The sequence below is a fragment of the Homalodisca vitripennis genome, chromosome X, assembly GCF_021130785.1.
Source record: "Homalodisca vitripennis isolate AUS2020 chromosome X, UT_GWSS_2.1, whole genome shotgun sequence".
NCBI lineage: Eukaryota > Metazoa > Arthropoda > Insecta > Hemiptera > Cicadellidae > Homalodisca > Homalodisca vitripennis.
Genome location: NC_060215.1, coordinates 20,986,773 through 21,000,480, shown reverse-complemented (window position 1 = coordinate 21,000,480; position 13,708 = coordinate 20,986,773). Strand labels below are relative to the sequence as shown.

Sequence of the window (13,708 nt, the reverse complement as noted above, 5' to 3'; positions counted from 1 at the left end):
TTATAATTATTAAGTTCGTATTCTAAATTTCGATAGTATATTGGAACCATTAGGCCCACCCCTATCATATTATTTATTTAATTATCACTCTATTTGGTAGCAACGCGGCAATGTATTATGTTATTTTTTAACATCTAGAAGTGACGTTTTTATGTTTATTTGACACATTAAACATATAAGTAAACTTTGCAAATCGAGTATTCATTACTATGACTTCAGCGGTATCCAACCCCACGTGTTTCGTCCATTCGGTACACTGTAAACGATTTACTCAAAGTAGTGTTCAAAATACTAGAAGCGTTATAGGATATTTAAAAATCAGCAACGTTAAAAATAGTTACATTTTATATTAAGAGGTTTTTAACAGGGAAACTAATTATGTTATTAAAGATTAAACATATTATTCATTTTTGTGTTCTCTGAAACAAAATGAATATTGAATAGCTGAATACACTAATATTGTGTGCTGTGAATTATGACCGGGTGACAAACACTAATATAAAGCGCAAGAGTGAAAAGTCACGCACGCTTCCTCCCGCAGGTTGCCATTGCCGTGTATAGGCGATATTACCAATAAGAAGTATCCCTGGTTTGTATTCATCAACTTATATTCCATTTTATTGAGTAAAACTTATTTGAATATTAATGACATACTTGTATATATTTTAGATTCCTAGTTTAAGCTTCATATTTGACATAGTATTGTAATAAGAATGCCAATGTTTTTTTAAAATAGATATGAAAGTATATAACAGGACTTTACCATAGTTAATGCTACAAAAATATGGCAATATGGCACTACGTTTCGGGGATTGGGATCTATCCTCTTCTTCAGGCGTTAAAAAATCTGTCGTCGTGTCTGGTGAGCGTTTGTTCTTGCTCTATTCACACTGCACCCTCAGGTGTTTCGCCGGACAACTTGTTCTGTTCTTAACCATCACTTGGGTCAGTTTATCGCCACATAATTTATTAGTTTTTAATTTGTATTTATGGTTAACAATGGTTAACCTTAAGATTTTAGACACCTGAAAGAGAAGATATATGCCAATCCTCAAAACGTAGTGTTCCAGTTTTGTAACATTAACGATATTAAACGTCAAAAATCCCATTATCTTCTTAGTGTTTGAAAAATAATCAATTGCGTTGGACTGTATACGAGTAATTAAACAAACCAAGAAATAAATATACCCAAACAAACAACATTTGTTTCATACCTTGTATGAACCAATGTTATGTATTTAAATAGAAGAAATTCAGAAGACAAGTTTCTACTTCCGCTTGATTTTTGGGCTGTACGCATCAATCGAAAATACCATAATGATTTTGTTATTTATATCAATGTCAACTCAGATTTAATTTTGCAATTTCCAACAAGGACTCGCTTCTTGGAGAAATCTCATTGGCTCAGACTGTGAGTTTCTGACTGATTATACAGTTGTGTGTTACATAGGGTACATATTTTAGATATGCAGTTTGATTAGAAAATAACATTCAGATAAAAGTATATTTTAGTATAGTCGGATATTAATCGATCGAGAACGGCTGCGGTGAAACTATCTCGAGTGTTACAACAAGAACACTGTTAAACCTCAACATCCAGAATGTGTTACGTATTCGACCTAGCTAGACTCATTTAACATGTCTCAATCTCAAACATGTTGTATGTGCTAATAGTTTACATAATCTTATATGGTTAAAGTCATTCCGAAAGATGTATATTTTGTCATAACCTGGTGGAATGTAGCTTCCAAGTATCTCCATTTGATTAGCGAATACAATCGTATATCGTTTATACGAAATAGTGTTTTGACGTATCGTTGATTTTTACGAGGGTACTGATACATATTTTGTAATGATGCTCAATTCACACACGGCCTTGCAATAATTCCTACAAGTCTAAGAAACTAAGACTAGTTCTAAACCGGCACTGAGTGCTCCGAACGATAGAGGCAGGAGGGAGGTGACATCCGACTGTTAGTGGGTAACGGGAGATTGAGGAATGGTAAAATATCGAAGAAACTAAAACGCGTTTCCATGCGTCTAGTTCTAAACCGGCCCTGAGTGCTCCGAACGATAGAGGCAGGAGGGAGGTTACATCCGACTGTTAGTGGGTAACGGGAGATTGAGGAATGGTAAAATATCGAAGGAACTAAAACGCGTTTCCATGCGTCTAGTTCTAAACCGGCCCTGAGTGCTCCGAACGATAGAGGCAGGAGGGAGGTTACATCCGACTGTTAGTGGGTAACGAGAGATTGAGGAATGGTAAAATATCAAAGAAACTAAAACGCGTTTCCATGCGTCTAGTTCTAAACCGGCCCTGAGTGCTCTGAACGATAGAGGCAGGAGGGAGGTACCATCCGACTGTTAGTGGGTAACGGGATATTGAGGAATTTTAAAACTAAAACGCGTTTCCATGCGTCTATTCTTTTAAAATAAGACATCTTCCAGGTAACCGTGACAAACAATAAGGGCTTAGAAGCGGTTCTTAGGAACAGCGTTGTTTGGAAGAAATGGCCGCCCGTCCAGGCGACTCTGGACAGGGCGGTGCGACCTTTAGCATGTTGATGAGTCACACAGCTCTGATGTTTACGTTCCTTTTCATAATGAATCAGCGCGACTGTTCACTAACTGATAACGTCTGTTGATAGAGGCTGCTGGACAGTCTTCACCTGCAGTCCGAGGAAGTCAGTCGTCTGTGCTCTACCATGGATCGGGAACGCCTTGGGTTTCGTAAGTATTCCTTATTATACAGAATGCTCGTATTCAAACTAGATAAAAACTGTTGGATGATGTATGATTTGAGTAAAATTTTATATAGACTGTAGTCGGCATGTCAAAAAGCAAAAATAAAAAAAAAAAACTAACGCTGTAAGTATCCGAAGTAATGATAATAATGATGAAAATAATATTAATCATTATAATATATTTATTGCGGTTTCAATTTTATGCCAACCAAACCCTGTCTCTATTAAAAACGTAAAATAAAGTAGATACATCTAAGAAGTGGGGTTACAGTTAGCCTTTACTACATTACCAAACTTATTATTGGATTCTCGCAAGGCATTAACTGTTGCGATATGAGTTATATATTAATTGAACATAAAAATCTTAATCTATAATCTCAACTATCTTAATTAATAAATGTTCATCCTATATTAGACTATTATCATTTTGGAGTTTATGGACATTTTTACAATGTTATAATGACTAATTGATAGCAATAATTTTTCTTTATTTCAAGTATATTCATATACGGAACTAAAGCATGTTTGCCATAACTTAACAGTATTTTATAATTAAATTTTCACACTTTTATTGGCTTAATGAATCATTATTATTTTAAATACACAGATTATTGAGGTTAAAATACTTTAGGATTATTCCGCGAGAACTTTTTTATAAAGATGATTGAATACAGATATTTAACAAGATTGTCTTTTAATTTATTTTTTACCAGTGAATGATACTCTAAACATTATTTTTTGGAATCCAAAAATGAGTTAATTTCAATATTACATATAATACATTATCTACATTCATGACTTATTCAGTTAATTATTTATACGGTAATAAGTAACTCTTTACCATTTGAGGTTCTGACGTTATTATATACATAACTAACACATAGTCTAGTTAAAGTGGAAAATCCTAGAAAATAAGGTTTAGTCTGAAGTTAAGGTGGAATTTACAACCGGAATTCATCAGGATAAATTTCTAATTAAAAACATTATTTTGATCACAGTCCTTTAAAATAATTTTCCTGATGAGTGAAAAATGATTTTTTTGATAATTCCATGCAGAGTTTTCCAAACGTTTAAAGTAGTAATAGAGATAACAATATGTTGTTTTGCAATATATCAAATCAAAATTGTCATTTAATACAGTGCAATGAAATAATATAAAATATTAATAAATATTATTAACCTCAACAGTTTCTCTTAGATCTGAATAGAATATTGTCCAAATTTCCTAATTTGATTGTTTATAGTTTTTGTGTGTGTATTATAACTGTTTATAGTTTGTATTAAATGGCCGTGACTGTTTAACGCTATTAAAGCCACATGAAACGGATTGCACCGCCTTAAACTCGTCAATGTTATCACCAGGTTTCTAATTTAGCCTAATGTTGTCAATTTTGTCGTGTATATCACCTCCGATTGTTGCCCAGATAGCAAAGATGTTTTTGTTTTTAATATTTCTTATTGTAAATTGTAAATAATTCAAGAGGTATTTACATTCAAGCGTAGCTAGGAAAAAAGGTTTCGTGTAGATTATTAGAACAGCATTTTCTTCAAAACCGTTCTACCAGTGGTCGTTTAATATCAGACCGTTTTATATATCTGTTTTTTTTTTGTCAAATTTGATAGTGTTTAACTACAAAATATTAATTACGTTTCGTTAGTCTTATTTTGGCGTAATTCACTCAAATTATGTCAGGTCGTGCATCAGCAGATCCTAAAGCTAGCAACACTCAAACCGTCGCTATGGTGGCAAGTTTGGTTCGACGTGAATGTTGAGTTTTGCTCCAGTTCATCTTTCTATCAGTGCAGCGTCTGGTACTTGACGCTGTCACAGACTTGACTCCTGGAATCGGGAGTCATATTCGTCTGTTTACGAACGCTTTACGTCGTTTCGACATCAGAGTCACCTTGGCTACATAATATAAAATATAATATAAGTAAAAATATAGTCTAATTGCCTCAACAGTTGACACTCCAGATCCCAGAAGTCTTGTCTGAGACAGCGTTAGATTCCAGACGCGACTCTAAGAGGAAGAAACATGCGGAATACCCAACATTCACAAAAACAAAAAGTTACACTTTAAGAATAGCATTATGAAAATAATATTGTTATTCTCGACCCTCCACAGTTGACTACAACGATATTTATTAGTCAATTACCACAACTTATTATCTATTGTCAATATTAGATTTTAAGAGTTATTTGAAGTAGCAGCGCAGTTGTTCATTTTAATTTTTATAATTGATTTACTTCTTTGCGAATGCAGTACTTCTTATGTAATTATGATTGTTATATACAGTTTTTAATGTTAAGTAATAAACCATCTCAATGTCGACAGCTAATTTGCATTGTTTAGGCACACTACCTAGTTTTTCATGGAATCAATAGAGTAAAATATAAGTTGTGAGCCGCGCTAGTTTTGGTCGAACGAAATGGTAGCATATAAAAACTGCCATTTATTTAATAGATCATATTCTTTTAGCTTGACACACTTAAAATTAACCATCCGATAAATAATATAAGTTAAATGAGCGAATGTCAATGGGATGAGCCTGTTTTTAGCCATTTTGGCAACGTAACATTTCGCTCCACCAATAATAGCGCGGATTAGGATCGATTAATTTTTTTCCGACATTCCAATACTGATTTCTCGAGCCTCCAGGTTGTGCGTTTATACGACATAGATTTGCTTATTGCTTCCGGACTAGCGAGTATGATAAGAATGTATCCAGCAGTATCATTAAATATTGTGCAGATGTCCTATGGCAGAGTTACGTAACATATTAATCTGAAATTTAAGAACGTACCACAGAGAATAGTTTAATAATCGTAGTTTAATATCGACCCTCAGTCCTTGTACACTCTATTGATTCGTATTTAATACTAGTACTAGAAAAAAACTTTTGCATTGCACATTAATTATTAAATATATATCTCGTCCGTTCTAGATACGTATGACGTATTGACGCGAGTTCCACTCCAATAATGCACACGAATTTCAAGGTTATGCTTCTAAATTCAATCATAGTTTAAAGAATTTAAACTCAGTTATAAACATCATGTATAACATCAGCTAATTATTTCTAAAGATTGTATAATCTTTATACAAAAATCCCACCTTAGTCTCTGGAGTTGTGAAATGAATTAAAAGAGCATTTGTAATGTAACCAACTATTATGTGTAAACATTATTTATTATTTTCAATTTGTTTACATTTATAGCGTGTACAAATATTTTTGACACCGTTTTAGATTTCAGCGATTAAGTAAGTACTCATATATCTTACAGAATGCCCCAAAACTTAAGATTCAAGATGGTGAGAATGTGACACCGATGACTTCTTTTGCGGTAGTCGGCAAGAGCTATGTTAGATAAAAGTTCGTTGAATTGTGAATAAATGTACTAATTCCAGCTGTAAATGTTTTAGAATATTAACAAATTATTTCTGTTTATAAAGAAACAAACGCGTAGTATGGACCAAGTACACCACCCTGAGCTATTCCATGGAATAACTCCAAAATTTCACTGTATATGTTGTTAATTTTAACAATTTGTTTTCTTTTGGTACAAAATTATGTCAACCAATCCCGAGCAGTCCCGCCTATACCGTAACCTCTAAGCTTATTAATTAATATATTGATATCTAAGGTATCAAAGGGCTTTTGAATATAAAGATAAACTGTTAGTGTGAATTTACGTTGGTCCTTAGAGTAAGTTATATTTGAAATATGTTTTTCAAGGGCTAAGTCTGACTCATTCCCTGGAAGAAACCCATATTGATGTTGAGAAAATAATGAATTACTGTTAAAATAATCCATTAACTATTGTCTCAAATATCTTAATTATGGTATTAATGACTGAGATCGGAAGGTATGATGGTATCTCGGACGGATTACCAGACTTAAAGACAGGGGTCACAGGAGCTACATTGAAACCATCAGGAACCAAACCCTGGAGAAAAAAATAGATATTATAAAGTAAGGGACCAAACACATCAATATATTCCTTGATAGTCAATTCAAAGCATCGATACCACAACTAGGTTTATTTTTCATTTTTTTAAGTATCAAATACTTCTTCACTTGTTAACTCAAACTGAGAGTATAGACAGTCATAATATTATGCTGATCCCCTAAAAATAAGTCACAGTCAAATCCATTTGATCTTAAGATGGACACTATATTTGTAAAATAATCATTAAAATATCAGCAATCTTATGTGCATTCCCCTTTACGTCAAATAAATTTCCATTTATCAATAATTCGTTCAAAAGGTTCTTTTTCTTTTTCACATTTTTTATACATCAGAATATTTTTTTGAGTTACAATTCGCTCTATCAATCATACTTGTGATATAGTAAATTTTTGCTTGCCTTATCTTTTTAGATACTATTACAGAAACACGTTTGTATTCCGCTCCTAACACTGTATTGCTCATTTCTCTAGAGAAAGTTTTAAATAAATAATGTTTCCGATTTATCAAGTAGACAAGATTATCTGAGACCCACTTACGTCTTCTTTTGTTTTTACTATTTAATTTTTTTTAGATAAGAGGAGGATTCTCTACATTCATTAAATATTCTATCAAATTCAGTCAAACACGCATTTAAGTTATTCTCACTAAAAACTCTATCCCAGTTAGCCAATATTAATTGCCTGCGCAGCATTTTAGGATCTAACAATTTAGTAAAACAGCTGCTATTGTTATTAATACGTTGTACATGAGATACTTTTAATTCTATGCCATAGTGATCCGTTATATACAAATCCAATACATTACAATTAAGTTCTATATTTTTGGAATTCCTTATAAACACATGATCAAGACAAGAAACAGAGTTGTTATGAATTCTAGTTGAGGCATTAATACAGCTTGTAAATCCGTATGATAACTAAAGATTCAAGTAGCCTTTATCAGAACCATTATATTTTAATATAAAAATATTCATGTCACCCACAATAATTGTTGGATTTATGAGGTAGCTTTAAAATATTTTCGAAACCGTCTTTAAAACGGTTGAATACAAATCTACAACTTCGATAAACACCAAATAGTGAAATATCAATCATTGAGTTATTGTAGTTGACCTCAAATGTGAAATTAATAATCTCAGCTGGAGGCAGCAGCATAAGGTGGTGACTGTAGTGAAGGTCGCGGTCCACATAGATAAGTATTCCGCCGGCCTGGTTATCAGGACGATCTTGTAGTATCAGTTTGTAGCCCAGCAGCTGGTAATTTGCTTTTTCTCCCTTCTTTATCCATACTTCAGTCAACACTATTATTTTGTACTGATATGGTAGACCACAAAAATATATGATGCGTTCATTAAAGTTCTTCCTTACACTACGAATATTTAGATGAAAAATTACTATTCTCCATGGAAAACCACAAACAGCGTTACTCGGAGATCAACTGGTCTAGTTAACAGTCAACCCAAGCTGTCTCAAGTCCCACAAGGAAGAAATACGAATTTTTGGTTCCTCCTTAGACTTTCTAACAAAAACTTTTCCCTCAGTCACCCATACAAATTTGTAGTTTTTTCTCTGAGGTTTTTGGCATGGTACAGAATATCTTTGAAGAAGGATGTAAGTTGTTAATTTATATACACTGTTGTAGACGGGACCCCCAACTATGGCAATTGACTCAATTTTAATGTTCTTGCTAGATTTTAAAAACAAATATCGGGTTTGTCTGTTTGAAAATTGTAAAACTATTGGCTTAGGGCCCTCTGTCCCTTTTTGTTGGAATTCTGTGTACTGACTGCACATCATTCCTCAAATCTATCGGAACACCAACAGACTCAGCAAGCTTCTGCACAACCTCACACATTTGTTCATTAGATTGTTCAGGAACGCCATCAATTTGGACATTTTTGTTTCGGTTGTATTGTTCGAGATTTTCTAACTGAATTTTACACAACGAGAGTTCTTTTTTAAGAGAAGAGTTTTCAGCCTTGAGTTTATTTCATGATGTCTCGAGAGACTTTACCTAAGTAACAAAAACACTGATTTTCAACTCATACTCATCATTGTTTTAAGATAAAAAATTCATTGATTCAGTAAATTCAGAAATGTTTGTATTAAAAGTCTTTTCATAGAAAGCAAACTGCTCTTTAATGGTCATTTCCATCTTAGCCAGAAACTCGTTATGCATTTGACTGATTACATCTTTAGGTATCGTAACCTTAACAGTACAAGACTTACACTTCCAGGAATCACGTCTGGTCTGTCCCATACGATTCCAAGTAGACTCACTCAGATCAATACACTCAAAGTGAAAATAATTCTTACATATTGAACATAAAGCACATTCACTCTTCTCTTCAAGAAGTGGATCATTACATACTGTACAATATAGTTATAGGTTAGGTTCCTAGATAAGAAAAACAACAGACGCGCGCGCGCGAGTGTGTGTGTGTGTGTGTTAAAATTGTGCGATGGGCTTTTTGGTCGGGTTACCTTTGATAGTAACCTTTCAAGAAATGTTCCCTAAAAGATAATATATCGCGAATTCATTTGTCACTCCATAAGGTGTCATTTAAAATTGTCATTTTATCAATATTGTAACTAAAGAAAAATTGGCTGAAGAAAGGAATATGAGTTATTACAGTATGTATATGATTATAACTTAACAATAATGATAACCTGTTTCTGGGGTAAATTTGAACTAAGAGAGTAACATTCTTTTAATTAAATATGATATAAAAAAATTATGCGGTTGTAATTATATATTTCATAAAAATTGCAAGTTTAAAAAATAAAAAAATGTCTTCAGTCATATTACTAGCCCACCTTCATACGGCAGACACATCAACATTAAAATGGATAAGAGCATTGTATTTGTATTTAGAAATATAGACAAAATATTCCCTACATTCGCCATCGTTCAGTGAAACAAAAAATCAGTAACACTACGTTTCGAGATCTGCAATCATCTGATCTCTTCCTCAGGTAAATAACTAACCTAACAGTTATTTTAACAAACTAGGTTAAAATATTCTGTTAGGTTAGTTATTTACCTGAAAAAGAGATGAGATTGCAGACCTCGAAACGTAGTGTTACTCATTTTTTGTTTTACTGAACGATGGAAAATGTGCGGAAAAATCCTGTTTCATTCACAATCCTTCCATCGTCAAAAATATACAAACAAAGACTATTCCCTAGTGTCTATTATATTTATACCCTAATTCTAGATTTGTTATGGTTTGTTTACGAGTCATTTTTCATTTTACTACTTTCAGTTAGATTTGGTTATAGTATCTATATATATAACAGAGAGCCAATTTACATACTGAATCGCGGTTTACGTGAAATCGATACAGAACTTTCCCTGAGAAATATACCGATCCTGATATCGATTTTGGCGAAAAGTTAGGTTTTTCGTGTGTAAGACAGTTAGTTCTCGGCTAAGCCATATTCTGCAAGTGTGAAGACACTACTTACTTTATTTACTGAACTTTTTATGCCGTTTTAATAACTGTAATGGGTCGTTTATCAACGGTCTGACGTCACGAGCAAACATGTCCACGACGCGGCATAAAAGGGTTGATACATCTTCTCTAAAGGTGAAACCACTATATACTTCCGTTTATGGCAATTATCATTACACTTTAATAGTTTTAATGGTGTCATTGATCAGCAGTGTGTACAAAAACATGTTACCTGGCGATAACTTTGCTGGAGATCACGGCGCGGAGGGGTGTCCCCTGAAGAAAACAGTCTATCAATGAATGCTTGTCGGAGAAGATCGCTGCTGTTCACACCAATAAATTCTGGCGTGACCATAAGCACAGAAAAGTTTTCCCCTGAGTATATATGTACTGAATATATTTCAAGAATATATGTACTCGCAATGGAGACAAATTCAAACGAATTTCTCTTTTTTACCTTTTGAATAGTCCAAACAAACACATTTTATAGCGCTAGCATATTTAAATACATTTGAGAGATACTTCTAATACCTGAAAACTAACCATTGTGATTTAATCTAAACTTAAGATTTTAGTCATTGGCTAGATTTCTTTCTCAAAACTTATTCTTAAACTTTTGTGAAAATTCATTAATTTATTTATGATGTTTTGAGAAATAGTTATTATTTTTAGTCGTTATGTAAGATTTCATTATTGAAATACGTTCTGTTTAAAAATGTCAATTTGTCTCTCTAGATGGAGCTCTCCACTTCCTTAATGTATTAATTTTATTCTTACTGAATTTGATTGGTAAAGAGACCATTTTTTGAGGAAGATGATATTTCGCTTACTTATTTGAAACCAGAGTAAAAAAATAATATATATATATACTATATTAATTTTTTTATTAATAATAACGTAACGCAATATGTTTAAAAAATCAGCTATTTTACATTATAATGCCAAAGAATTAAAAAGACTTAATTAATAATGAGAGTTGGGCTGCTAAAAAAAATCAATCAAATTTGATGCTTTTATTTTGCAGCATTCCCAGTTACATATCACATGCCCTCAGTGTCAAAGCATATGTGGGCGCGCGCGCGCGTGTTTGTGTGTGTGTGTGTGTGTGTGTTTTTGTGTGTGTCGCGCGCGTGCGTGCGCGCGTGTGTGTTGTGTGTGTGTGTGTGCGTGCGTGTGTGTGTGTGTGTGTGTGTGTGTGTGTGTGTGTGTGTGTGTGTGTGTGTGTGTGTGTGTGTGTGTGTGTGTGTGTGTTTATTACTTTTTGGTCGTCATCGGATGAGATACGCTTATACACAAAATTAAATATCTCCTGGATTTGAAATGGGATGTACTCATTCTATATGAATTGTAAATTAAAAATGCTATAACTACATTATGTCTAAATTACTTTTTAAAAATGACATAAATCTAAGAATTTTCACGTTATGAAAGACGACTTAAATGAATTACGTATTTTCTTCTTATACAAAATATTTAATTTCTTTAAGCAATTAATATAACATTATTCTTTCATGTTTGAAGATATTCAGTATTTCTTCATAGATATAGGGAGACTGTACGTTATGAACAAACGAACAAAATATTTTTGTATAGCAAGAAGAATACTGAGTGATAGTTTGTATTTTCGCTGTTTTTGTGGTTTTAAACATGATTAGCCGGCCTTTTCAAGAGAAAACAGTGCCTTATTTAGCTTCGGGCTTTACCGAATTTCGGCGAAAATGAGGTACTATCAAGATATTAGTATGAATAAAATATAATATGCCGATGGCGCAGTGTAGCAGGTACAACGGATATCGCAAGACAACTACAATCAAGCAACGTCGAGCGTGGCTGCTGCTTGGATGGGTGACCGCTGAGTGATCCTGTCCTTGCAAGCAGCCCGCCTGCCCGGCCGTTGATGGTGCTTAACTGTTAGAGAGGGCTTCTTAGCCCTAACCTCTGGTACAATAAGACATTTTTACTTTACTTTACTTTTATAAATGTTCACAGTAATAACCCAGATCGTTGTATTGATACATATACATACACAGTGAAGGAGGTCGGTTGGGTCATCGGGTCGACCCTCTCTTTTCCCCTGCCACAGTTTTATATACCCTGTTAGTGTCTGGCTAAAACATTAAGAGCTATTTCTAAGAATGCTGGGAATTTTCCATCTAGTACCATTGATGATGCTAGGCCTATTTTAGCCATTTTGCAGTATTTTAGAAAAATGTGTTAAGATTACAAATATTTATAATTTTCATAATATGTTTTACCAACAAAATAAATATAAAGTATAAAAATGAAAACTATATGTAATTTTTAAAAACTATTCCAAAATGTATTTTTTGTATGTAATGCACTTTTAAAAATTACACTATTATTTTTTCTCATTTCACATGAGAAATAGCATATTGAGAACATATTTCACATCTAAATATAATGCTCAGTTTTCAGAAAGTCACATTTTAACTTTTTTATGGAGCTTTACACGAAACTTAAGCTAAACACCTGATTAATCTTACAATATCGTGATACATACTTTATTCTTGTAATTTGGTTCATTCTAATAGTTTTTTAATGTGTTAACCTCCATATATACGGACGTTGGCACTAAAAGGGTTAAGGATCGATCAGTGTATTTTGTATTATAAGCGGATTTGTTTGTTTGCAGTTACTATAGTCGAGCATTGCCTGGTCTGGACAACCTTTACCGTGATGAACGCTGCCCTCGCCGCCTCGACGGATACCGTAAAGTACTACTACACGATGATGGACGAAGCAATGAAAAAGTTCAAACCTGACTTAGAGACTTGCTTGGTACTGGGATTCCTCGCACTGTTTATCGTCGCCTCTTTCTTCGCCTTCTACTTAATCTTCAAGGCCAGAAACTTGTCTTTGAAGGAACGACCCCAGCGGCGTCGTCGTGGCAGAAGGAACAACCGCGACCGCCAACGACAACAACGACAACGACAACACAACCCGCGCTATGTAAACCACGGTTAGGATGTTACTACATATCAGGAGGACTATTGAGTTATTTATTATAAAACGTTATAACTTCCTAAATGATTTATACTGAGGTTATTCTATAAAACATTTTATATATGACGTTTTGATGTTATAGTCATTAGTTTTTGTATAATAAATACATTTGCCTATACTATATTTGTTTTACTTATTCTCATGGCAATCTCTCTTCAAAAATACTTACAAAGAGGACTACTCCTCCTAAAAAAAAATACTTACTTACTTAGAGGTGGAGGTTAAGTGGTAGAGAGGACTTTTAAGTCCTAACTTCGCCTCTGTAAATAAAGGCATTTTTCATTTCATTTCGAAGAACTTATTTATATTTTGGAGAGCTCTAATAATACTGTTAATCAATTAGCTCATAGAATGGTTTAGACTGCATAAATATCTGCGTACAAATTATGTAGAAAATATTAATGGCTTTTAAAATGCGATTGGAAACACGACGAGAAGGCAAAAAAATGATTTTTGATTGATTCTATTGGGTTTAAACATCTACATAAATTTACTTTGATATAACGTTCTAGA

At 33.4% G+C, this 13,708-nt stretch overlaps 1 protein-coding gene across 1 annotated transcript; it reads left to right on the top strand.

Annotated features, from left to right (window-relative positions):
• Nucleotides 1–2,613: 2,613 nt before the first annotated feature.
• Nucleotides 2,614–13,313, top strand: LOC124368487. Its single transcript, XM_046825732.1, has 2 exons — nt 2,614–2,730; nt 12,825–13,313. The coding sequence occupies exons 1-2, from the start codon at nt 2,706–2,708 to the stop codon at nt 13,154–13,156; spliced, it is 357 nt and encodes a 118-aa protein (XP_046681688.1). The 5' UTR covers nt 2,614–2,705; the 3' UTR covers nt 13,157–13,313.
• Nucleotides 13,314–13,708: the final 395 nt, after the last annotated feature.

What these genes read in the sequence shown, in the direction of transcription:
- LOC124368487 (XM_046825732.1), top strand. Translation starts at nt 2,706, where the DNA reads ATGGATCGGGAACGCCTTGGGTTTC. An exon ending in TCGGGAACGCCTTGGGTTTC is followed by an intron (nt 2,731 to 12,824) that starts GTAAGTATTCCT and finishes GTTTGTTTGCAG; the next exon opens with TTACTATAGTCGAGCATTGC.